Source organism: Notothenia rossii (genome assembly GCF_949606895.1).
Source record: "Notothenia rossii genome assembly, chromosome: 7".
NCBI classification, from domain to species: domain Eukaryota; kingdom Metazoa; phylum Chordata; class Actinopteri; order Perciformes; family Nototheniidae; genus Notothenia; species Notothenia rossii.
Window position 1 is genome coordinate 2330135 of NC_136905.1, and position 26738 is coordinate 2356872.

At 43.4% G+C, this 26738-nt stretch overlaps 1 protein-coding gene across 1 annotated transcript in view; it reads left to right on the forward strand.

Annotated features, from left to right (window-relative positions):
* LOC307045524 (collagen alpha-6(VI) chain-like) overlaps positions 1-26738 on the forward strand; it is a 71877-nt gene that overhangs the window by 20519 nt on the left and 24620 nt on the right. Inside the window, exons 3-26 of the mRNA XM_079691220.1 lie at positions 1944-2048; positions 5006-5611; positions 6074-6661; positions 7154-7723; positions 8803-9423; positions 9543-10103; positions 10427-10984; positions 11112-11690; positions 11965-12549; positions 13515-13864; positions 14845-14923; positions 16215-16360; positions 17543-17635; positions 18178-18231; positions 18896-18967; positions 19178-19204; positions 19284-19328; positions 22131-22184; positions 22505-22567; positions 23834-23899; positions 24060-24113; positions 24945-24980; positions 25819-25881; positions 26267-26329. Coding sequence (XP_079547346.1) covers positions 1973-2048; positions 5006-5611; positions 6074-6661; positions 7154-7723; positions 8803-9423; positions 9543-10103; positions 10427-10984; positions 11112-11690; positions 11965-12549; positions 13515-13864; positions 14845-14923; positions 16215-16360; positions 17543-17635; positions 18178-18231; positions 18896-18967; positions 19178-19204; positions 19284-19328; positions 22131-22184; positions 22505-22567; positions 23834-23899; positions 24060-24113; positions 24945-24980; positions 25819-25881; positions 26267-26329 — 6009 coding nt within the window. The 5' untranslated portion in view covers positions 1944-1972. The remainder of the gene's footprint in view (positions 1-1943; positions 2049-5005; positions 5612-6073; positions 6662-7153; positions 7724-8802; positions 9424-9542; positions 10104-10426; positions 10985-11111; positions 11691-11964; positions 12550-13514; positions 13865-14844; positions 14924-16214; positions 16361-17542; positions 17636-18177; positions 18232-18895; positions 18968-19177; positions 19205-19283; positions 19329-22130; positions 22185-22504; positions 22568-23833; positions 23900-24059; positions 24114-24944; positions 24981-25818; positions 25882-26266; positions 26330-26738) is intronic.

Here is a 26738-nt window from a genome sequence, read left to right on the forward strand (position 1 = left end):
CTTCCTCATCCCATCCATTTGAATTCCTAATGCAGGGTGGTTCATGTTTTCCTTACCGGGGAGCTGAGGGGGAGAGCATCTCCAACTGTCTCTGAAGAAAAGTACTAGAATTAAATAGAATAAAGTGGTGGGGACACTTTATTCTATTTAACACACACACACACACACACACACACACACACACACACACACACACACACACACACACACACACACACACACACACACACACACACACACACACACACACACACACACACACACACACACACACACCCTCATACACACACACACACACACATACACACACTCACACACACTCACACACATACACACACATACACACACATACACACACACACACACACACACACACACACACACACAGTGAACAGTCCTCCGGAGCTGACGAGAAAAACAGTTTATCACAAAATCAACAAAAACAAAAAACCAGAGCGAGGACGAAACCACTGATGGAGGACATCATCCACGCTGAGTGGACATTGCGTGTTCCGGCGTCCCTGCGTCGTGCACAGATGTGATCTTGACGACAGGTTGATGAGTTATTGAGATGAATCCCTGAGCTGCAGCGACGTTCTGATGAGCGCAGAGACAGAATGATCGATCATCGCTCTGACTCTGCGGGAGACTCCCACTCTTCGCTCTCTTCACCCCTCAAACGTTACTGTTTCCAGATTATGAGTGTCGAAATCACTGTAAAGGAGGAGTGGGTTGAATATTGATGCATATTGACTGCTCTTCACCACAGGGCTGTCATCGCAGATAACTTCTCTGCAGGAGAGAAACTCCCTCTGGAGAGAACGGGGATTTTAGCGTCTGCAGACCATTTACATCAGGGGTGTCAAACTCAAGGCCCGGGGGCCAAATCCGGCCCGCGACTTCATTTCATGCGGCCCCACAAGAGCTTGCAAAGAATATCATATGTTTATTATACAGTTACATGCCCCTTTACAGAAGCACATTGCCCATAAACTACATCCCCCACAATGCATCTCAAATTAGACTTTTTTCTTCAGAATTTGGCTTTTCTTTTAAATCATTTTGTGACATGCACACTGAAGAGACTTGCAATTATTTGCCCTAGACTTCTGCTTTCAGACGTAGTTAATTATGAAGTTACTACGAGGCTATCCGATAATAATCCAATGCAGAGGCAATCATGTAATATAATACATTATTTTATATGTATATTTATATAGTCTTGAAGTTACAACCGGCCCTTTGAGTGCAACCATGATGCTGATGTGGCCCGTAATGAAATTGAGTTTGACCCCCCTGATTTACATGCACTAAAAGCTACAGAACACGACAGGAGAGGGAACACGCCTGAATGCTCAATCGGGCCCCTAGAATAAAGGTTTATGGCCCTTTGAGATACTAAACTCCACTAGGCTATTTATTAAATCAAGAATGAACATCTGAACCTTCATTGAACATTTGAGTGATATCTGAAAATAGGTTTTGTAATAGAAGCACATTTAACTCATCGAACGCTTCTTAGGTTTTTGAGTAAAAACCTCATGACTGAATGTTGACTTACTCAATTTGATATGTTTGGATTAAAACGTTAAGAGAAAAAGCAGATTTCTCAATACTTCTTACATTGGAATATGACTAGTTTTACTCAAGTAAATGAAGTCCATCCTTCTCTCACCACCACATCCTCGGTTCACACACTAAGGCTTTGGTAAATTCCTCTTTTAATGCAGCATTTCCCAAAATGAGCATGTTGTTTGTTGTCCACACAAACCGCCTCGAGCTGGTCTCATTCTTCGGAAAAACCAAAAGTGTTGTAGAGTCATGGTGTGCGTGTTTCATGTCTTTCAACTGTATTATGCCCCCCCCCCGCACACACCCCCCGCTGTGACTGATGTGAAACAGACGCTCTACATTTTATGGCTGTTTTTCTCTTTGTGTTGCAGGAAGAAAGAAACCTGAGAGGCGTTGCAGAATGGCGGCGAGGGGGCGGCTTCTCCTTGGCCTCATCATGATGGCATGTTTCTACGGCAACGCTGCAGACAAGACAGGTGCGTACGATTAGAAAGACGTGACTTAACTTCCTGCATACCAACGGGATCATGGCAAACATTACATCAACATATTATAACATCTGCAAACAACGACTTGAACAGTGTGAGATGATGCACGGCTGCTATAGGCCGGGGTGAAAGTGGGCACCTTGGCAACGAGTCAATTTGTTATGTTCTGCAGATTGCGTTTCCCTGCTGCTGCACCACATTCAATCTTACTTGGGGTCCTAATTGGAAGCAAAACATTAGAGTCAATCTGTAAATGAACAGCAACTCGAAGGTTTTGATTGCCCCCTGTATATCAGTGCTTCTCAAACTTTTTTCAGTAATGTACCCCCTTTGGAACATTTTCTCAGCCAAGTACCCCCTGACCCCCTGACCGACCCCGAACATTTTTGATCGAAAAAGCCTCTACAAATAATTCCAATATAGTGAAAAACAAAGAACGACATTTGTTTTAAATTGATTTTTCCAAGGAGTTTTTCAACTGAAGTAATATCTGTTTAACAAACCAATGAACAAAATGATATATTATGCAAAACTATAAAATACAATACACACATTTTATGTTTATATGAGGTGGTTCAAGGAATATTTAATGTAAAATTGTGTTTTCTATTTAACTTATTGTACTAAGATTATTTTTGTAATCATGCATGGTATTTTTTTAATGAACTTTTTTTAGTTTTAAAAAAAAATCTCACATACCCCCTGCAGTACCCCAACGTACCTCTAGGGGTCCGCGTACCCCCATTTGAGAATCACTGCTGTAGAGAGTGAGGGGTGTGTACGGAGGTGCACACATTACAGCGACCAGAAACACACTGCAGCTTCAGAAACGATGCAGCTACAAAAACACAAATGGGCCAAGAATACAAATACAGTCAAATAGAATAACACAGAATAAATAAACAGTGTAAGAAACGATGACTTATTTGATTTAGTAAAAGGCAGCTGCAAACAGAAGCCTTGATTCTAAAATAAGTGAAAGTATTATATATATATATATATAACGATATGAAAAAGATACGTAAACCTTAATAAGTATTCTTGCATTTTTTAAATATCTATTGTTAGTCTTTTGGAGGACCATACTGTGTTGTTGGGGTTTGTAGCAATTTTATATTTTGACACACATACTGTACATGCAAACACACACACACACACACACACACACACACACACACACACACACACACACACACACACACACACACACACACACACACACACACACACACACACACATACTGTACATGCAAACACACACACACACACACACACACACACACACACACACACACACACACACACACACACACATACTGTACATGCAAACACACACACACACACACACACACACACACACACACACACACACACACACACACACACACACACAATGGGAGATATGCTGTGACTCTGATTGTACACACACTGTTACTAACCTTGCACCACGATGTGTTTCCTGCTGAGCTCACACACATTAACTGGTTCACAAAGAGAGATCCTCCTTCTTTCATCACCATCGCCTCGCTGCATAAAACATATGGATCCCGACCCCTTCCCCAGAACAAACCCTGGGATTCGACCTCTATTTGCAGATACTCAGTTATTTTGAATCTCTTAAAGATGTGTAACAACACATTAAGAAACAACTGCAGAACAATGAACACATTTTAATTTCATGATGTAATAACAGCAGCAATTTGTTGAATTAAAATATAGAATTCTGAATGTTTTATTAAATTGTATATACACAAAATGTGTAAAATGTTTTGTGTAACGTTGTATGGCTAAAGGCCAGTGTTATTACATAATGTGTCGTCACAAGTTGTTTCAAAAAGTAAATTATGAAGGGTAAGGAAAATATAGAGAAAGGTTTTAACCCGGCAAATGAATAAAAATGAATTTGAGAGCGAGTGGCGACCTTCTGTCTGCACCACCACCACCTGTCTGAAGGAGATGAGCACCAGCTTACAGCCGCATCACTTTCTTTCACTTTCCTCACACTTTTGCATCCAAGAGTCAGCCTGAGTTCTCCGACTACATCGCTGCTCCCGTGCAGAAACTGTCCACAGCAAGCTGCTCACCTTTTCCCATTTATGCTTTCACCCATCACAAGCGAGCCGTGTCCTCTGGCTATAAATCACTTTTCCACCACTAATAGCGCTGCAGATAGCTGTAACAATCTTTCAAAAGTGGATACAAGCACCAAAATGTCCACGTTCATCCCCCCGGGGCCATCATTTTCCAAGATGGCTGCCATTTCCAGCCGATGAAACAGTATTTTATCATAGTATCACAATTTTAACCACGGAATCAATTTTGGTGATTTTGGTATTGCATTTGATCTATTTCTTAGTCAAATGTACAATTAAGGACAGGGCTTAACCACGCTAACACTCATACTAGTCTTAGCAAAAAAACACTTAACGCCATGATGTCGCCAGTATTACCTCTACTGCTATACTCCTACACCCCAAAAACACCTCCACCACCATGCCTGTTAGCCTGCTCAGTTTGCCATTTGCAGATTGTTTTAAACATATGGCTTGGATATGGAAAAGAAGCTTCAGAGTCATTCCTAACGTTTGAATTTGGCTTCTAAAAATGTAAGATTTGACCCCTAGATGATTCAAATAGGGCAAGTGCAAACGATTTTATGGCAAAAAAGGACATTTCCAATCCATCAGTAGTGGCCATCTTGAAAATTGCTGCCATCTTGGATTTTTGAATTTGCCAACAAGCTGTTTCAAAAGAGGGTTCGCCTCAACAGAGTGCCAGTTTGAGTGCTTGTATCCACTTTTGAAAGATTTCCCCTGGTGTATTCAGCTATCTGTAGCACTACACTGGCTGCCACGCTTTCTACGAGCCAAGAACTGCTCGGGTAGCGCTCCTTGCAGCACCCTGTGACTTCTTACCTGCAAGACTTTGACAACCCTCCCTCTCAGTTTGCACTCAAGAGGCCGTGGCCGACATCGTCTTCATGGTGGACGGCTCGTGGAGCATCGGCAGCGAAAACTTCAAGCAGATCCGTCAGTTTCTGTACACGCTGGTGAACAGCTTCGACATCGATCCTGAACATGTGCGCATCGGGCTGGTCCAGTACAGCACCACTCCCCGCACTGAGTTCAAGCTCAACACCTACCAGGAGAAGAAGGACATCCTGCAGTACATCAACGTATTGCCTTACATGGGGGGCGGCACCCAGACTGGGCTCGGCCTGGACTACATGCTGACTGAGCACTTTGTGGAGGCGGCGGGAAGCCGAGGCCAGAACGTGCCGCAGATCGCTGTAGTGATTACTGACGGAAAGTCTCAAGACAACGTAGAGTCCCACGCTCAGGATCTGAAGAGAAAGGGGATTGTTTTGTACGCCATTGGTATCAAAGATGCAGACGAAGAGCAGCTGAAGGAGATAGCCAACGAGCCGCACAGTCAGCACGTCTACAGCGTGTCTAACTTTGAAGCGCTGCAGGGAATTTCTCAGAGCATCGCCCAGACGCTTTGCACTACTGTAGAGGAAGTCAAACGACAACTCCTGCAGTTGACTCAAGGTAAAATGTGTCAAGCCGCACAGCTTGTGGTGGTTACGTAATGTCTTATCAATGGTAGAGCCAAGTATTATGACTGTTGGTTGCCCAAAGTATTTTTGTTTCTAAAATGTCAAGAAAAATCACCTTGACCAAGAATGCTTTGATCGATTGACTCATTGATTGATTGATTGACTCATTGATTGATTGACTAATTGATTGATTGACTAATTGGTGATTGATTGATTGATTGATTGATTGATTGATTGATTGATTGATTGATTGTCTGAATGTCTGACTGACTTTTGGTTATATCACTTATTTCCAACATTTTCCCTGGTGTTATAAGGAAAAGGACAGAAAGTCACACAAGACATCTTATCCCACAAATTGAAAACAAAAATGATCTTCAGAACCATATCCAAAGACATTTAGTTTGAAATGATTGTTGATCCAAACGCTGACTTGTTTCTCCCTCCTGTCCAGAATGTGCCAAAGCCAGCGTGGCGGACATGGTCTTTCTGGTGGACGGATCCTCCAGCATCGGGATCAGTAACTTCCAGGAGGTGCGAAAGTTTCTCCGAAGTGTCGTCACAGGACTCGACATCGGGCCCGACAAGGTTCGTATCGGCCTGGCTCAGTACAGCGATGAAACCTACCAGGAGTTCCTGCTGAAGGATCACATGGACAAGACATCCCTGCTGGAGGCGGTGGACACATTTCAATACCGAACAGGAGGCACAGAAACAGGCAAGGCCATCGACTTCCTCCAGACGCAGTATTTCACGGAGGAAGCAGGGAGCAGAGCCGGCCAAAGGGTGCCTCAGATCGCTGTGGTTATCACGGACGGAGACTCCACGGACGATGTGATCGCACCCGCCCATCGCCTGAGGCAGCAGGGAGTCATCGTGTTTGGCATCGGGGTGGGAGCAGCCAACCTGAAGGAGCTCGAGTTCATCGCCAACCGGCCTCCAGAGCGCTTCCTGTCCTCCATCAGTAACTACGCGGCTCTGCAGACGCTGAAAGACAGTCTGCTGAAAACTGTGTGCATCTCAGTGGAGGATCAGAAGCAAGGTAAGGCAAAGGAGTATATATCTTATAATTAGACGAAATCAGAGGAAGTCGATAAAATGACCTGAATTCCTACGTGATTTATTATTATCAGTAAACGCTCCTAATGAGTTCAGGGTCTCATGATGATCTTTACCGTTGTCTTTAATACAACATGAGGATTGTTTTGAGAAAGATGGAAAATTAGACGATGAATTAGGGTATGCTTTTTTTAGAAAACAATTTGCCTGGGGGCATTTTGCCTTTATGGACAGAAACCCCCAGAGACAGGAAACAGGGAAAGGTTTGCACCAAAGAGGCCTAATGTTTAAATGGAATTGGAGCTTCTCTACTAAAACATATAAATCAGAATATTGTGATTCACCGACAAGATTCTGATTTTTCTTACTTTATCACGACAGTTTCTTATTTTTAATTGCTTTGTTTTTTTAGATCCAGAGTGGTCCACAATAACAGCAGATCTCTTACTGTTCTTGTTCCTGTGTTTTCTCTCAGCCTTGGCAGAAAGGTTTGCAGACATCTTCTTCCTGGTGGACAGTGGCGTGACTACAGCAGAGTTTCAGCAGATCAGGAGCATCCTTACCCGACTCACCAATCAGCTTAACATCGGAGCGTCTGCCTACCGCCTGGGCTGGGCTCAGTACGGTCAGGATGTCAAGGTGGAACATCTTCTTAATGCCCACCAAACCAAAGAGGAGACGCTCAATGATGTGAAGCGTTTCCGCCAGCGTAAACTGCAACCCAACGAGCCTCGTAATCTGGGCAAAGCGCTGATGTACGCTAGCACCAACCTCTTCACGAGTGATGCGGGAAGCCGTGCGGAACAAGGCTACCGACAGTTCCTGGTGGTTATAAGTGGGAAAGACTCTGATGATCCCGTGTATAGGGAGTCCCGCCTGATCAAATCTTCTGGAATAACCGTGGTTGGGTTGAGCCTCGGGGCATCAATGCAGGAAATGAGAATTGTTGCCACTCCACCGTACATATACCAGTCCATCACCAACATTGTACCCATAATGAGGGCTGCTTTCGAAACAGAGGAAGGGCAGACTGCTCTTACTGAAGGTGAACAAGTCTTTTTCAATTATACGATCACTATTACTGATAAATAACCTGTTTAGCTAACCATTTGAAAAAGTGTTTTTTAAACCGTCACCCCTTTCCGTGTGTAACCATTGGGTAAACCAGTTTAAAGACCTTGTTAGATTTGAATGTAGCTCAATCATTTCCAGTGATGCATTACCAGAAGAGAGATTATGCATTAGCCAATTCATATTTTAAATTAATAAATTATGCATACTGGGCGACAGGTGGGAGCGCGTTAGAACAGCCAACAACACTTTGTTAGCTAAAAATATGTGCATTTTATCTGAATCTTAAAGTGGACCTATCATGCTATATTTGAAACATATATTGTAGGGCCATACCTATACAAAACATATCTGTGAAGTATTTTTTTCAAAATACCAAACAGATCACCCATTGTAGCCATGCCTCATACTGCTCAAACCCCTGTTTTGAAGCCCTGTTAGAAAAGTGCGGTCTTGGGACCTTAGCTTGAAAAAGCGAATGCCTGATCAGAATTCTACCGGAGATAAAGTTAAATTCTGCTGTGATAAAACGCCATCCTCTTTAAACCACGTCAAGGATTATCTCTGAAACAGTATGGAGCTCAAATGCTTTTTCTCTTGCGGGTTTATCACAAGGTGAGTCCTTTTTTTTATTTCCTGCTTTTTAAACACATGTGCTCTCCAGTACAGGTTAGCTCTGAGTGTTAGCGAGGCTTGCTAATGTAAACAAAGACGTCCAAAACACGTCAGGCATTGTTTCTGATAGCAACATTCTGTGGGTCCGCCGACGTCAGTTCGGATGGAATCTGTATCCCCTCGTTGTACACCCGTTTTTAAAAGATTTGGGTACAGAGGAAAAGAGAGAGGGTTTTATTTTCTGTCGCTGCGTGAGTTCCCCAACGCACCGGGGACACATACAGTATGTATGTATAAAAGACATCACGAAATGCATTTTGCATGATAGGTCCCCTTTAAGTATTATTTTACTTTAACTTGAAATATATGTTAATGTTTGTGCAACTCATAACTTATTTGGTGATAATTATTCTATGATAATGCACGCCCTTTCCACAGATTGTCAAGCAGCCAAACTGGCCGACATTGTGTTCATCGTCGATGGGTCTGGAAGTATAGGAACCCCCAACTTCCAGCTCATGCGCAGTTTCCTGCACTCGATTGTGAACGGCCTGGAAGTCAGTCCATCCAGAGTGCGAGTGGGCATCGTGATGTACAACGAAATAGCCACCGCACAGGTCTACCTCAACACCTTCAACAACAAGGACGAATTGCTGAAGTACATCAAGATCCTGCCCTATCATGGAGGCGGCACACAAACTGGAGAGGCCCTGAAGTTCGCCCTGGAGAAGGTCTTCATCAAGCAAAAAGGAAGCAGGAAGGATTCTGGTGTCCAGCAGGTGGCGGTGGTGATCACAGACGGGGAATCGCAGGACAACGTGAGCACGCCGGCGGCTGAGCTTCGTCGGGCCGGTGTCACTGTTTACGCCGTAGGAGTCAAAGATGCCAACCATGCCCAGCTGGTGGAGATGGCGTCTTATCCTACGAATAAACACAAGTTCATCGTGGACAGTTTTGCCAAGCTGAAATCTCTGGAGCAGAGCCTGCAGAAAAGTCTGTGCCAAAACATCCTCCGGTCAGCAATATCTGTCAGTTCAAGAGGAAACGCCATCAAAGAAGGTGCGAACCACTGATTTAAACACATTACATCACATCATGCTGAGCTTTAATAAGTTCATCCCACCATGAATATGAGCTTTGTCCTACACCTAACAACATTTTTGCTTTTCTTTTTCCAGGCTGCGTGCAAAAGGAGGAAGCAGACATCTTCTTCCTCATCGATCACTCAGGAAGCATTTACCCCAACGACTTCAAGGACATGAAGAAGTTCATGATTGAGTTTCTAAATACCTTCAACATTGGTCCACAACATGTCCGCATAGGGGTTGTGAAATACGCAGATTCCCCAGATTTAGAGTTTGATCTGACAGCACACTCAGATGTGAAGAGCTTGGAGAATGCCGTAGAGGCAATTAGACAAATAGGAGGCGGGACAGAAACAGGAAGAGCACTGACTTCCATGGTCCCACACTATGGTCGAGCGCTGGTCACGCGTGGTCACGAAGTCCCAAAGTACCTGGTGGTGATCACTGATGGAAAGTCCGCTGATGAGGTGAAGGTTCCTGCAGAACAGGTGAGGGCGCAGGGAGTCACTGTATACGCCATCGGGGTGAAAAGTGCAGATTCAGTCCAGCTGCAAGAGATCGCTGGCGACCCCAAGAGGACTTTCTTTGTCAATAATTTTGACGCTCTGACTCCAATCAAGGACGACATCATCACCGACATCTGTTCTACAGAGGGTAAGAAAAACTGGACGAGGATTTAAAAAGGCATTTTAGTTTTTTTGTGCTAGTTTTTTCATACACTGTTAATCGTTGACTTTGCAACTTGCAATAATGGAGTTGAGTTGAAAGACGACCTCTACGAACAAACTTTAACCCATATCTTACAACCTATCAAATATTTAGTTTGATGCGAGTTGGAGAAGAATTTGCATGGGGAAATGTTACATTCAAATGTAAACAAGATGGCTATACTCCGTGGATGGGCAATGCAAACATTTTACAACAAGAAAAGCATTGAAAGGTGGACCACAACACTAACTGTGCTACTTTGTCCACAGCTTGCAATGATAAACCGGGCGACCTCCTCTTCCTGATTGACAGCTCTGGAAGCATCGACCCACAAGACTACGAGAAAATGAAAGACTTCATGAAATCTGTCATCACCAAGTCCGCCGTCGCGCAGGACAACGTGCATGTCGGCGTCATGCAGTTCAGCACCATCCAACGACTAGCGTTCCCCCTCAACCAATACTACAGCAAAAAAGAAATGCTGAACGCCATCACAGCGATGCAGCAGGTTGGCGGAGGCACACTCACAGGGGAAGCCATCAAGGATGTGTCGCAGTACTTTAACGGGCTGAGAGGAGGGCGTCCTGGCATGAGGCAGACGCTGATAGTGATTACAGACGGCGAGGCACAAGACGAGGTCAAAGAACCCGCCGTGGCTCTGAGGAACAAGGGAGTGGAGATCTACGCCATCGGAGTGATGGACGCCAACACGACCCAACTGCTGGAGATCAGCGGCTCAACAAAAAGGACGTACACTGAAAGGGATTTTGATGCTCTGAAGGACTTGGAGACCGAGTTGTCCTTGACACTATGTAGCACAGACTCAGGTAAAACATCCAAATGACACAAAAGGAACTATGCGCATATTTCATATGATGATTATAAGGTAAGTAGGTCTTTAAAGTTCCTTTTAACATGCCTTCTGACCCCATTTGTGTTTCTACTTCCTGACAGATTGTAAGAAGACAGAACAAGCTGACATTATTTTCCTGGTGGACGGCTCCACGAGCATAACCCTGGAGAAGTTCAGAAGCATGCAGAAGTTCATGTCGTCCGTGGTGAACGAAACCACCGTCGGCAAGGACCTGACGCGCTTCGGGGTCATCCTCTACTCCACCAACCCCAAATCTGTGTTCACTCTGAAAAAGTACAGCTCCAAACGAGAGGTCCTCAGAGCAATTCAAGAGCTGAAGTCCCCGTACGGAGACACCTACACCGGCAAGGCTTTGGAATACTCTTTACCTTTCTTCAACAAAGACAATGGCGGCCGGCCGGAACTCAATGTGCCTCAGATCCTCATGGTGATCACGGACGGGGATGCCACAGATCGCAACAGTCTGGTAGTGCCGTCCGTGGCTCTGCGGGAAAACTGGATCAGCGTCTTCAGTATCGGAGTTGAAGGAGCCAACACGACACAGCTGGAGATCATGGCCGGGCACGACTCCTCCAAAGTTTTCTACGTGGATAACTTTAAGGCCCTGGAGACTCTGTACAAGAACATTACTCAAGTCCTCTGCAACATCACCAAGCAAGGTAAGAGGCATGTGCGGTTATAGAAAGTAGTAACTAAGTACCTTAACTCCCTTCCATAACCTATCGATCTACCTATCGATCTATCTATCTATCTATCTATATATCTATCTATCACAAGTAAACCTGAAATGTTCCAAAGTATATCTGCTAGAAAAGGTTGAGAACAACTGTTGTAAGCTACCAATGATGTTTTCATAAGAACTTGAAGTGTGCTTTTGAACAGCATGTCTTGATTATTTACTAGCTATGTAGAAACCTCTCTTTTATTTTGCAGTTTGTGAGAAACAGCAGGCCGACCTGGTCTTCCTGCTCGATCAGTCCGGCAGCATCAACCAGGAGGACTACACCATCATGAAGAAGTTCACCACAGATCTAGTGAACAGCTTCAAAGTGAGTGAGAATCTAGTGCGTGTCGGGCTCGCCCAGTTCAGCAGAGAGTTCCAGGACGAATTTGACCTCAACAAGTTCTACAGCCAGGAAGTGGTGAACAAGCACATCTTGAGCATGACGCAGAGGGGTGGAGGCACTCAAATCGGACTGGCCCTGGACTCCATCAGGGGTTATTTCGAGGCGTCACGTGGCAGCAGAAGATCTGCCGGGATCTCCCAGAATCTGGTGCTGATCACAGACGGGGAATCTCAGGACGACGTTGAGGATGCCGCCGATAGTCTCCGGGCTCTGGGCATCGAGGTGTTCGCCATCGGCATTGGAAACGTCCACGATCTGGAGCTCCTGCAGATCACAGGAACACCGGAGAGGCTGTTCACTGTCAACGACTTCGGCAGCTTGGATAAGATCAAGCAAAAGGTGGTCGAGACAATCTGCAAATCCAAAGATAGGGACGATAGCCCCATATCTGGTGAGTAGAAACATGTGGCGTCACAGATTAAAATCAGTCGCTGTCGAGAAAGATGTCGAGATCTTTTAATGCTTACATGTCGTCCTCGAAGTCAGTGAGCGGTACAGTAAGTAACATAAAAACTTGTATAGAGTGTCAGCAAAGAATCAATAGATATATGTCATATATATATACATTACATACATATTTTTGTTCCCCATTTCTTTAAGTAAAAAGCTAACGTTAGGCTATAAAGGAACTACAGCACGGTCACATGACTTCACTTCACCACCACTAAGCTAAAGGTGGCTAATGTTGAGCTATAAAGAAACTACAGCACGGTCACATGACTTCACGTCACCACCGCTAAGCTAAAGGTGGCTAATGTTGAGCTATAAAGAAACTACAGCACGGTCACATGACTTCACTTCACCACCACTAAGCTAAAGGTGGCTAATGTTGAGCTATAAAGAAACTACAGCACGGTCACATGACTTCACGTCACCACCGCTAAGCTAAATGAGGCTGATGTTGGGCTATAAAGGAACTACAGCACGGTCACATGACTTCACGTCACCACCGCTAAGCTAAAGGTGGCTAATGTTGGGCTATAAAGGAACTACAGCACGGTCACATGACTTCACGTCACCACCGCTAAGCTAAAGTCGGCTAATGTTGGGCTATAAAGGAACTATGTCTCATTTAGACATTTGTTAGCAACCTCAGTTTTTTTAATCCACCAGTCGGGTATTTCCTGACATATTTTAGGTTGTACAACAAAACGTTAGAGTCTCTCCAGCTTGTGTTAACCACTGACCTTATTTCAGAAAACAACCAAAAACAACTCCAGACCAGGGGACAGGAAGTGAGGAAATACTGACTCATTACAGGGTTTTAGGACTAATTCCTGCTGCTCTATATTAAAGCTTGTTGTACCTCTGTGTTTATGACTGCCAAAGGTAAAGACATATTTCCCTTTCCTACAGACTGCAGCATTGATATCGCCATGGGATTCGATATTACTCGGAGAACGGCTGGTGGGATTCTGGTCAGCGGTCACACCAAGCTCCAGAGCTTCCTGCCGGAAATCGCCCGTTACGTGTCCTCGGTTCAGGGTCTGTGCTGCACCGGCACTGCGCCCGTCAAAACCAACATCGCGTATCGACTGGTGGCTGAAAACGGAGTTACTCGTGACGACTTCAACTTTGAGGGCTACAGCGAGGAGGTGTTGAGGAAAGTCATGACCCTGAATCTGGCAGAGCCTACTTACTTCAACACCGCCATGTTGAAATCCTTCGGACAGAAGTTCAATACCCAGTCCAGTGCCGGCGTGAAGGTGAGTCTGAGACAAAGTACAACGTTACATCCACAGGAAAGCATCTCTGTCATTTTCAGATGTATATTAGTATGTAGTGTTTGTACTTTAAAGAGTCCTCTCCTGCTGATGTTCAGGTGTATATCAGTATGTAGTGTCTGTACTTTAAAGAGTCCTCTCCTGCTGATGTTCAGGTGTATATCAGTATGTAGTGTCTCTACTTTAAAGAGTCCTCTCCTGCTGATGTTCAGGTGTATATCAGTATGTAGTGTCTCTACTTTAAAGAGTCCTCTCCTGCTGATGTTCAGGTGTATATCAGTGTGTAGTGTCTCTACTTTAAAGAGTCCTCTCCTGCTGATGTTCAGGTGTATATCAGTATGTAGTGTCTCTACTTTAAAGAGTCCTCTCCTGCTGATGTTCAGGTGTATATCGGTATGTAGTGTCTCTACTTTAAAGAGTCCTCTCCTGCTGATGTTCAGGTGTATATCCGTATGTAGTGTCTCTACTTTAAAGAGTCCTCTCCTGCTGATGTTCAGGTGTATATCAGTATGTAGTGTCTCTACTTTAAAGAGTCCTCTCCTGCTGATGTTCAGGTGTATATCAGTATGTAGTGTCTCTACTTTAAAGAGTCCTCTCCTGCTGATGTCCAGGTGTATATCAGTATGTAGTGTCTCTACTGTAAAGAGTTCTCTCCTGCTGATGTCCAGGTGTATATCAGTATGTAGTGTCTCTACTTTAAAGAGTCCTCTCCTGCTGATGTTCAGGTGTATATCAGTATGTAGTGTCTCTACTTTAAAGAGTCCTCTCCTGCTGATGTTCAGGTGTATATCAGTATGTAATGTCTATACTTTAAAGAGTCTTTTCGCCCTTTGTCCAAAACCAGAGCCTATTTTCGACATCTTCGCTTCATTTGTGACATCTTGACTTTATAATAATTATTCGTATTAAGGAGATGAGATCGTTTCCTTGTTGAGGACTTAAACACTAACCTCGTCCATCAGGTGTTGGTGATCTTCTCCGACGGACTCGATGGAGACGTGATGATTCTGGAGCAAGAAGCAGAGCTGCTGCGGAAATCTGGTAAGGCTTTGGATATAAATGTTGGGGAAATATTGATCAATAACTTTGACCCAGTTGATCAGTTTGCCCTCCCTGAGCACAGGCCTTCAACCTCGGGCTGCTCTCAGTGTTCTGTCTCCCTGTTCCTGTTGGCATCAGCTGAGGTTATACTTCTTTATCTTGTTGTGCACAATTTAGATTATTCTCTCAGCACGAGCTAAACACATGGGTCTGAGGTAGAGATCTTCAGAACTGGTTTGGCAACCGCTGTGTCACCTCGTGGATCAGCACATGTCTTGTGAATTGTCCTGCCGAAGCTCCAAATAAACTGTTGGGAAAACACTGAACGTCCTCTTCCAACATGAGAGCAACATGCTAACAAAGGTATCAACTGTAGCTGTGAACATGACAGGATGTGTGATGACCTAGAAGAGCATCAGGACTGTTTGAGGCATATGATAGCTATGTGATTAACATGATGATTCAGCCTCTATGGAGAGAGACATATGACAAGCATGCTCATTTCTGACGTGGAGCTAATCTGAAGTAAACATTGAATACTGCTTTCTATTCCTCCATCTTGTGACTGTGGAACTCCCTCTCTTGGATATCAGCATGTGAAGGACACTGTTCAGGAACTAGTTGATGCTCTGTATGTGATGACTCCTTCCATTCTGGAGAGGATCACAGATACATGGATCCTGAGATTCAAGCTCAAGCCGGGGAACAGTGATTATTAACATTTTTAAGTATTCAGAAAAAGTCAGAATATTTGAGAAAAAGTCAGAATTTGGAGATTTTTGAAGAAATACCAACTAATTATCTTTTTTTGTTTTGACTACTTCCATTCTGGAGAGGATAATAAATACATGGATCCTGATAAAATATGATTAGATGGAGCTTTATTAATCCCTGTGGGGAAATTCAGTAATTTAACAGCAACTGGGTAAGAATGAAAAACAGGACTGAACATATTCGCAAAGATTAATTCATTTCAAGATAAAAATAAAATGATATACAGTTGAGTAACTATAAAATAAGAAATGAATTCAAAGAACATAATATACATATTGGGTCATATATACATATTAAATATATTTACATGTACGTGTTGACCCCTTGTTGATATTGAAGCTCAAGCTGGGGACCGGTGATATCTTTCCATCAGTGTTTTCCATCAAAGCTCCAGCTCTCCCGTGTCTCTCTGAGTTTCGTCTCCGTTGCTTCAGAAGTTTCCCTCAGAATACATATTGGCCACCAACCGAAAGGTGTTCATGTGGTCTGTAGATGAGTGAGTGTGGTGTCTCTGCAGGGGTCAGCGCTCTGCTCACCGTGGCCCTGGAGGGCACCCGGGACCCCGCCCAGCTGCAGATGGTGGAGTTCGGACGAGGGTTCGGATACAAACTCCCTCTGAGCATCGGCATGCAGAGCGTGGGCAGCACCATCCTCAAACAGATCGTAAGTGCACGTGACGCCAGTGGCAATGCGTTGTATAAAAGCGATTTTACTGAGGGCTCAGAAAAGGAAACGGTTCATTTCAAAAGACAAGGATTAAGAAAAGGTCATAAACATTTAGTAAATTCTGATTAAATCTATAAATGTTTTCAATAGCAGCCAAATATTCTTGCTTTTCTATACATATTATTTTTATTCATTTAAGAATAGAAATACTTTTCGTGGCTTAAATCTGTTGTCATAAAACCAAATTATTGAATGACTAAAGAACACACTATTTCTAAAGGAAAATGTTTTCAATTCTTAAAATAAAAAGCATTTTATTGAAGTTTTGTTTGATATTTAAAATAATATTTTTCTAAATACACAATTTTGGCGAAAACATTTAATAGAAGAAAATTATACCCTGTTTTTTTACTTCATTTTTTGAATAAAGAAAAAAATATCAGCGGGACCTAACTTCACCTAAATAGAGATTTATTAGAAAGTAAATATAAAAACACACACACTGCCTCGAGAGCTAGAAAGGATACACACTTTAGAGATAAACAAATACCAGATTTAAATGTCCCCTATCATCCTCTCCTTCATCAATACATCACAGCTCTCAGATATATCCAGAGCCTGTCTCTGATTGGCTGAAACAACAAACAGATCATTGCAGCATTACCCATAATCCCCTCTGTTTCAGCCCTGTTTCCAAAGTGCTGATTCTCTGTAACACATGTTGATGTAGGAGAGACATGAAGAAGAGGGGACACATGTTGATGTAGAAGAGACATGAAGAAGAAGGGACACATGTTGATGTAGAAGAGACATGAAGAAGAGGGGACACATGTTGATGTAGAAGAGACATGAAGAAGAGGGGACACATGTTGATGTAGAGACATGAAGAAGAGGGGACACATGTTGATGTAGAAGAGACATGAAGAAGAAGGGACACATGTTGATGTAGAGACATGAAGAAGAGGGGACACATGTTGATGTAGAAGAGACATGGAGAAGAGAGGACACATGTTGATGTAGAAGAGACATGGAGAAGAGGGGACACATGTTGATGTAGAAGAGACATGGAGAAGAGGGGACACATGTTGATGAAGAAGAGACATGAAGAAGAGGGGACACATGCTGATGTAGAAGAGACATGGAGGTGTTTCTAACTGATGTGTGTTAATGTCTCTGCAGGACACGGTGTCGGACAGGGAGTGCTGCGGCGTCATGTGCAAGTGTTCGGGACATGAAGGCAACCGGGGCTCTCGGGGCTCCCCGGGGACAAAGGTGACACACACACACACACACACACACACACACACACACACACACACACACACACACACACACACACACACACACACACACACTTCACTGCTCCTCGAGTAGTGCATCACCTACACTAGATCGTATGACGTATGCATGAATGAACTTTATCAGGATTATTTTATGACAGTCTTTATGATTTCATTTTTCTTTTTTCGTGACATACTACACTATTACTTTCTCTGCCTACTTTTTTATTCTCCAGTTTTTTCAGAAATCTTTTGACATTTTTAAGAATTTGTGTGACTTTTTTATATCTTTTTAATTTGTGTCTTCATTACAAATAAGTTATATTTACAGTACATGCAGTTTATAACCACAGACAGGAGTATGAACAGCTGTGGACGTATTCAAGACACTTAAATCGAATATATCTTTTTAATATATTGTTATTTTTTATTCCTCGGCATGGTAAGAAACAGCATTTTGATCGCCCTGTCTGTACCACGCACACAGAAGATTGACAATAAAGTTGACTTTGACTTCTTCTCTTTCATTAACAGGGCGTGTCCGGACAGAGGGGGTTCCTGGGATACCCCGGAGAGGAGGGCGTCCCTGTGAGTGCTTCCTCTTTTAGTTTAAACACCATTCATACATCATTCATACTGGAAGAGAAGTGTGCCTCAAGCGTCCGTTAAAAACGAACGTGTGTGTGTGTGTGTGTGTGTGTGTGTGTGTGTGTCTGTGTGTGTGTGTGTATGTGTGTGTATGTGTATGTGTATGTGTATGTGTATGTGTATGTGTATGTGTATGTGTGTGTGTGTGTGTGTGTGTGTGTGTGTGTGTGTGTGTGTGTGTGTGTGTGTGTGTGCCTGCCTGCCTGCCTGCCTGCCTGTCTGTCTGTCTGTCTGTCTGTCTGTCTGTCTGTCTGTCTGTCTGTCTGTCTGTCTGTCTGTCTGTCTGTCTGTCTGTCTGTCTGTCTGTCTGTCTGTCTGTCTGTCTGTCTGTCTGTCTGTCTGTCTGTCTGTCTGTCTGTCTGTCTCTGTGTGTGTGTGTGTGTGTGTGTGTGTGTGTGTGTGTGTGTGTGTGTGCCTGCCTGCCTGCCTGCCTGCCTGCCTGTCTGTCTGTCTGTCTGTCTGTCTGTCTGTCTGTCTGTCTGTCTGTCTGTCTGTCTGTCTGTCTGTCTGTCTGTCTGTCTGTCTGTCTGTCTGTCTGTCTGTCTGTCTGTCTGTCTCTGTGTGTGTGTGTGTGTGTGTGTGTGTGTGTGTGTGTGTGTTTCAGGGGGATCGAGGGGGTCCTGGAACCAGTGGACCTCAGGGTGTTCAGGGTTGCTCTGGACTCAGAGGACAGAAGGTACAACGATTGAATGATATATTGATAATATATAATGATGCATAAAGTCTGATGGAAGCAGCTGCTAATTGTGTGTGTGTGTGTGTGTGTGTGTGTGTGTGTGTGTGTGTGTGTGTGTGTGTGTGTGTGTGTGTGTGTGTGTGTGTGTGTGTGTGTGTGTGTGTGTGTGTGTGTGTGTGTGTGTGTGTGTGTGTGTGTGTGTGTCTGCAGGGATACCGAGGCCTGCGGGGGAACAGGGTGAGTAACTGCTGTGAAGTGGATAAATGCTGAGACACAAGCGTTATCCGGGGAAATGATTGATGTTTCTGCCGAACAGGGCGAGGACGGAGAGAACGGTCTGGACGGAGTGGACGGAGAGCAGGTACGAGCTGAAGCAAACACACTCACCCTCACGTGATCTTCACTATTCACACCACAGGTTTACAAAAGTTACACTCGGTTTGACCTAGGGATGGGAATTTGAAAGCAAATGTATAGTCGAATATTCGACCCCCAAAGAAATGTAACCGAAATGTAAATATCCGTTAAAAAGAAAAGAAAAAAAGATGTTCAAATAAGTAGCTATAGAAAGAAACCAAGTGAATTTGTCAAATGTATTGAACTGGTGATCAGAGTTTGAACAGTTGACAGCTATAGGCCTACAGCTTTCATGCTTAAAACATAACTTGTTTTTTAAATGAAAGAGGGATCATACACGAACAGCATGACGGGTCAGGGTAACGTAACCATGGCAACAGAGATCAACAACCTATAACAGGGCCTATCACAGAATGCAGCTATTCAATACTCATTCTTCTTTAAGAATATGAGCATGTCTACTCAGGGGAGGAGGCGGTTCACAATCATGCCAGCTGTAGAAAAGACCCTCTCAGCTGGGATGTGGGCATGAGATGAGGTTTGAGTCTGCGTGGTCTGCGAGTGGGGAGGGGCAGCAGCCATAGCATTAGCTAGAACTAGATCTGATGGATTTGGACACAAACGCAAGTTCAAGGTTCTTTATTTGTCATACGAACATAGCTAGTAGTTATGTCGAAGTAAATATTAAAAAGTAAATACAAAAAGAAAAATAGTTTTAAAAAAGTGAAATATAAAACCGGACGCAAGAGAGAGATCAGCACCTGCAGCTCTGCCCGCTGTGAGGGGCCGGTGAGCGGAGCAAAACACACCTTTAGACCTGACACACTTAGCTATGGCACTGTCGTATACTTAAGCAATAGCTCACGACAGGCCGTGGTATATGCTCATTATATCACAGCTAAGGGGCGTGGTTCGGCCCGACGCGAAGCGGAGGGTCGACAACCCCCTTAGCTGTGATATAATGAGCATATATCACGGCCTGAAGTGAGCTATTGCTTTTATAAAACGGTTACCAAGTGTGGCAATATGAAAGAAAAATACACACTCTAATTTAAATAGTTTTTATTAGTAAATAATGATGTTCAAAATAAAATAGTCCCTCCGTTGCCTTCTGCACAAAACATAGTGCAAGGTGGTTGCTATGCAACAACACTAACAGCAAGCGAACATATTAGACAGAGAGCGTTGATCCATTATTTGGCTGTTTATTTACATTAATGTGTATGTTGCTGTTTATTGTGCATCCACTGAAAAACTGTCCAGCATCAGTAGCATGGCTTACGTGGTCACTTGTATAGGTTGAGGTTGTTCTAGGGTGTTGCTTGGCATGGCGAGAATATTGCTCCACTGTCTCCGGTCCCCGAGATTGGGCTTCCAGTAGCTCTGGAGAGAGCTTTCGCACTAACGGTCATAATTTCTCTGCTTTGTTTCAAAACCCGCATCAGAAAGCTTTTGAATGGTGCTACTTTTCCAGTTGGTCTTCCTGCTCTTCACGTAGCTCTGCATGTCGTAGTATAGGTGCTTTTTTTTCTGGAGATAGGAACTGCTCAATCCACTCCTCAATACTATAGTAAGACCCCCCCGGAGGTCGAAGTTAATCTTAAATGTTTCCATTTTATGCTTTGTAAGTTTGTTTCGTAACGGAAGAAATTTAAATATATTTATAAAAAGTCAAATCAAGCAATCTGATTGGTCGATAGCGTTTTTGCGGACCTTTTTGATTCCAGATTTGAAAACATCGTTGCTTGCTTTAAAAGTAGCACAATTCATTATGTTAAACCTTCAAAAGTATCTAGATATCCCTGCCCTGATGCCAAAGGAACTGCACACTGAATATGTTTTGCCGTTTGATGTCTACGTCTGGGCCGCTGCCTCAAAAAGGAGGGTTTCTGCCCCGTTACTTCTCCGCTGCTTTCTTGTTCGCTTTTCAGCCCAACGGTATACTGTTTTTCTCAGACGCGGAGGGATACTGACTTGTTGTGAAAAGTAACTTACAATTATACCCGTGGTATACGCTCAGTATATCACGGCTAAGAACCAATCAGATTGCTTGATTTGACTTGTCCGTTTTATAAATTGAATTATTCCATTTGATCATATGTAATCAACTTAGGCATCCCTCCCATAACTCATATTCTCATATTCTCATACCTGAATCATTTTGAATATTCGATGAATCGTTCCCATCCTTGACCATCACTTCCAGAGATATCTGTGCTTCATAAGGTCCAAGGTTCACGGTCAGTTTATTTTGTAGCACATTTTGAGACACAGAGGCAATTCAAAGTGCTTCACATAGGCATTTAACACATGATCATTAAACACATAAACAAAAACTAAACCATTCATAAAAGCGATAAAATAATGGTTGCAGCTAAAATGTGCAATGATCAGGCTAAAGGGTCTCAGGGTAGGCTGCATTACAAAGGCTTTCAGGTTAAAGGGGCTCGCCCGAACAGTGTTCAGCTTTAAAGGGGCCCTTTAGAGATGTCCCGCCCCTTAGCCTATCACCTAAAAGGTGTTGGATCGCTAGCCAATAGGAGCGCAAGTGTAACATAGTGATGTCACTGTATTCCGGAAGTAAACAAAGGAGTCCATTGGAGGCGTTTCAGGGAGGGAACACAGGATTTTAGCGTCTGCAGACCATTTACATGCACTGCAACCTCAGGAGAGGGAACAACACAAGAAGCAGAATAGGGCGTGCATGCGTGCGTGTGTGCGTGCGTGTGTGTGTGTGTGTGTGTGTGTGTGTGTGTGTGTGTGTGTGTGTGTGTGGATTTTCAGTGTGTTTCTGTTCTGTCTGCAGGGACTCACGGGGAGAGACGGAGCTCGGGGAGATCTTGGACGCGCAGGAAACCCAGTAAACCATTTCATTACATAATAATTGTAGAATTTATAATGTATATATATTAATGCTAAATGAGCAATACAGATAATTAATCACTATTATTTAATTTTTGTTGTTGTTCATTTGTGTACATTTTAATCAATTCTATGACTTGAAATTGTCTTATAATAATGTAACAGTTTGCAGATATGTTTATATATAATAATTTAACAATATAACGTAATTTTTTTTATTTACATGAGCACGTTGAACACAGTGTCTCCAGGTAGATTAGAGGAATTGAAGCCTCCTCATTGGTGGAGCTGTTGATTGACAGGTGTTTCTGTCCACAGGGTATCCGGGGCATCAGAGGGGAGGCGGGGCTTAAAGGACAGCGAGGACTGAGAGGAGATCCGGTGAGTCAAACATCTTTAAATCTCTTTTTTATTAATGATGGAAACATGTTGAACATCACACATCAATTAAGGCATTACACATGCATTACAAATATCATTTAAAATAAACAGACGAAAGAAAGAAATATATACATGCCACACCTTAAAAAAAAAAAAAAAGTTAAGAAAAATCTCAGAATTCTTAGAAAAAAGTCAGAACTCTGAGAATAAATGTAAGAATTGTGAGATTTTCCGAAAAAAAAAAAAAGATTACGTTTGGGTCGGATTTTTTTTTCTTTTTTTCTCAGAATTCGGAGATTAAAGTCAAACATTCTGAGATTTTTATTATTTATTTATTCTAATTGAAAATCGGACTCTTTGAATTCTGAAAAAAAAGTCAGAATTGTGAGATTTTTGAGATTTTACAATTTCCTCAGAATTCTGACTTTAATCTCAGAACCAACAAAAAAATCGCTTTTGGTCAGATCTCAAAAACATGTTCACATGTGGCCCTGATGCTCTTCAGCACACTACTAGGCCAATTTACAACTAACCAAATGTAAACACAAGACAACATTTACACCACCTGTGGCTCAGTGGATAGTGTTATTGGACCCATTCTGCCTGAAAAAATCAGTGCTTAGATTTTTACACATATCCAAAAAAACAGCTGAGGTCCAAATTTATTGTGTTTCATTGAATGTGATGTTTTAGTGTTCAAGCAATATAAATGGTGTGATTGTGAGTAGCTTATTAGAGAGGAGGGAGAGCAGTCCCCGAGGAAACATTCACAAACATAAAGGAGGGAGTTTGTTTATCTTAAGGCAAAACAGTCTGCAGTGAAAATATGCAAAGTTTAACACACACACACACACACACACACACACACACACACACACACACACACACACACACACACACACACACACACACACACACACACACACACACACTCTAACTCATGCTGTGTCTCTGTGTCACATTCTAAACATCCTTAGTGTCTAGAGAGTAGATCCAATAACAGGGAAACGTCCAAACACAGCTGGAGGCTCGTCTAAACGAAACTGAACTGTGTGTGTGTGTGTGTGTGTGTGTGTGTGTGTGTGTGTGTGTGTGTGTGTGTGTGTGTGTGTGTGTGTGTGTGTGTGTGTGTGTGTGTGTGTGTGTGTGTGTGTGTGTGTGTGTGTGTGTGTGTGTGTGTGTGTGTGTGTGTGTGTGTGTGTGTGTGTGTGTGTGTGTGTGTGTGTGTGTGTGTGTGTGTGTGTGTGTGTGTTCCTCTGAGTGCAGGGGGAGCCCGGTGCTGATAACACCAGCCCAGGAGCCAAAGGAGAACCCGGGAACCCTGGGTTACCGGTGAGAAGAAGAACCTCGTGGTCTTTATAGCAGCTGTCTGCTGTACACGTGTTATTGCAGCTCTTCTTCTTCAGCACCCGGGTTTGGGATAACCACGGCGTAAAAAAAGCGAATCATCGTCCATGAGTTTGCTCAGATGTTTTTGTGTTTGAATCCACAGGGGGGCCCCGGTGTGGACGGGCGACAAGGGGAGAGCGGACTCCTTGGAAACTTGGTGAGATTCTGTAGTAATATGTCTCTGTGCTAAACAGCGTTTGATAACAGTGTGACGGTTACTTTTCATTGGTTCAGGCGTATGTTTGGGCTTCACTTCCACAAATACTCAAACGTTATGATTTGCAGTACTAAGCGTGTCTGCTACAAGACCTTATTCAAATCAAACGGTTTGCTTTGCAACCCAGTTAAAGATACATTTCCCAGTTTGATGCTTTCAGGATTTCAGCTTCTTGTTGTCTCATTCCTGCAAATCTGCACAGCCACTCCTCCTTTGCCCTTCAATGGGAATTCAACAGGAACATTAGTTGATTGCTATTTTCTAACTTAGACCCATTTATACTATTATTACAGCTGTTGCACACCCATCTTATTCCGTTATTACACCCGTGTAACTACATTATCAAACTCTTATTACACCCTTATAACACTTTTATTAAACTGTTATTAAACTGTTATTACGTTAATAACACTCCCCTATTAACCCCATAACACCTCTCTAACCCTCATATTACACCAGAGTTAACTGTAATTTCTCTTTCTTGTATTTACTGTTCCATTTTTAATTGTTATTATTCTCGTGTAATCTCCTAGCTGTCCTCCCCTGAGTTGCAACATTTCTCTAACAGGAATGAATAAAGGTTTATCTTATCTTATTTCAAAAGCATGCATGTTTCTTGACTCGCTTCAAAAGAATGTATCTCCATTCGTCACTGAGACGTGAGAGAGTATCCAATGAGCGACCCTGTAAGGGTTAGAGTGTGTTAACGATATCACAGAGACAGACGTTACCCCGCATCACTCTTCAAATGTTGTGTTTGCTGCTGTTCAGGGTCCAGACGGGAGAAGAGGGCCGCTGGGTGAGAAGGTGAGAAGAACACACACACACACACACACACACACACACACACACACACACACACACACACACACACACACACACACACACACTCACACTCACACTCACACTCACACTCACACTCACACTCACACTCACACACTCACATTAAACGGCGTGTGTGTAAGGGTGGGAACCGAAGTGAGAACAGATAACAATTGTCCGGTATACCTAAAGAAAAATAATCATTGTGGTTGTTCTTATCGGTTCCTAAACTCAGACTGTATACGTCTGGACTCTGTGTCAAATGAAACTGTATGTGAGGCGTGTGGAGCAGTGGATAGAGCCTTGGTGTTTGGATCAGGGGGTCACACGTTCAAACCCCACTGCAGTCAGCATGTCGTTGTGTCCCTGAGACACTTCACCCCAAAGTGCTCCTGTGGGGATTGTCCACAGTATTGAGTATGTATGTCGCTTTGGAAAAAAGCGTCTAACAAGTAACATGTGATGTAAAAAAAATGCAATGTATGATTTGTAAATATGAAAACAAATGTGACAAAAGGTTTTCGTAAATACCTATTTTAGGACGTTTTTGGCGTATTTTAACCTCTCAGAGAACCAGAATCGTTAAAAAAAATGATACCCAACTCTAGTGTGTGTGTGTGTGTGTGTGTGTGTGTGTGTGTGTGTGTGTGTGTGTGTGTGTGTGTGTGTGTGTGTGTGTGTGTGTGTGTGTGTGTGTGTGTGTGTGTGTGTGTGTGTGTGTGTGTGTGTGTGTGTGTGTGTGTGTGTGTGTGTGTGTGTGTGTGTGTGTGTGTGTGTGTGTGTGTGTGTGTGTGTGTGTGTGTGTGTGTGTGTCCTCCTGCAGGCTGCACCTGGACAGCCTGGAGTTCTGGGACTCCAAGGCGTCGCCGGTGCTGCAGGTCCACAGGTGAGATACCAGAGTATATAGGGAGGGGAAATACATTTGAATATTTAGTATTATTGCAAAAAAGAGCCCTCATGTTATAAATATCTATAATCTATAAGTTTCATTGGGATGTCTTTTTATAAGCATGCAAGAACTAGTTTGGTATATTTGGAAGAATTGACAGACAGAGCTCGAAGCTCATCCTGAATAACCTTCATGTTATTTATTTCATATTTAAAAATCTGCTCTGTTTTGGATTTGTTTCATTTCCTCTCACGCAGCTGGTCCTCCTAGTGTGTGTGAGCGTCTGCCATGGTGTTTCCTGCTTGTGACTCTTTGAATGAATAATACAAATGAAAAACCACATGTTTTCATATTGATAAATGAATCCATGTTTTGTCTGCAGGGTCTCAGAGGGGTCAGAGGTCAACCTGGACCGAAAGGACTCGCTGGCCTGCCTGGACCTCAGGTGAGTGCACAGGCCCCGGTGGATTATTGAAAAACCGTTGAACAGGTTTGGGAATTGAGATGTTTTAAGGGTTGTGTTTGTTATCGAGTCTAGTTGCCAGCTTAGAGCCCTGACGTGTGGAGTAACCCCAAGACGATGAGAGAAATGTGAAGTAGGGTCTCCAGCAGCTTCTATGCTAACCTGCCGGAGTAACGACTGAATGAACACCAGGAGAGGACTCAATAGCACGACTCAGGGACAGAGGCTTGGGTTGCAAAAGGTTCTTTATAGCAGAGGTTCGGTACACGGGAGATCAGTCGGTAGGGCAACCAAAACGCACGAGGGTTAGGCAGGAACAGGGTCGGGACACGAAGCAGGGTCGGGACACGAAGCAGGGTCGGGACACGAAGCAGGGTCGGGACACGAAGCA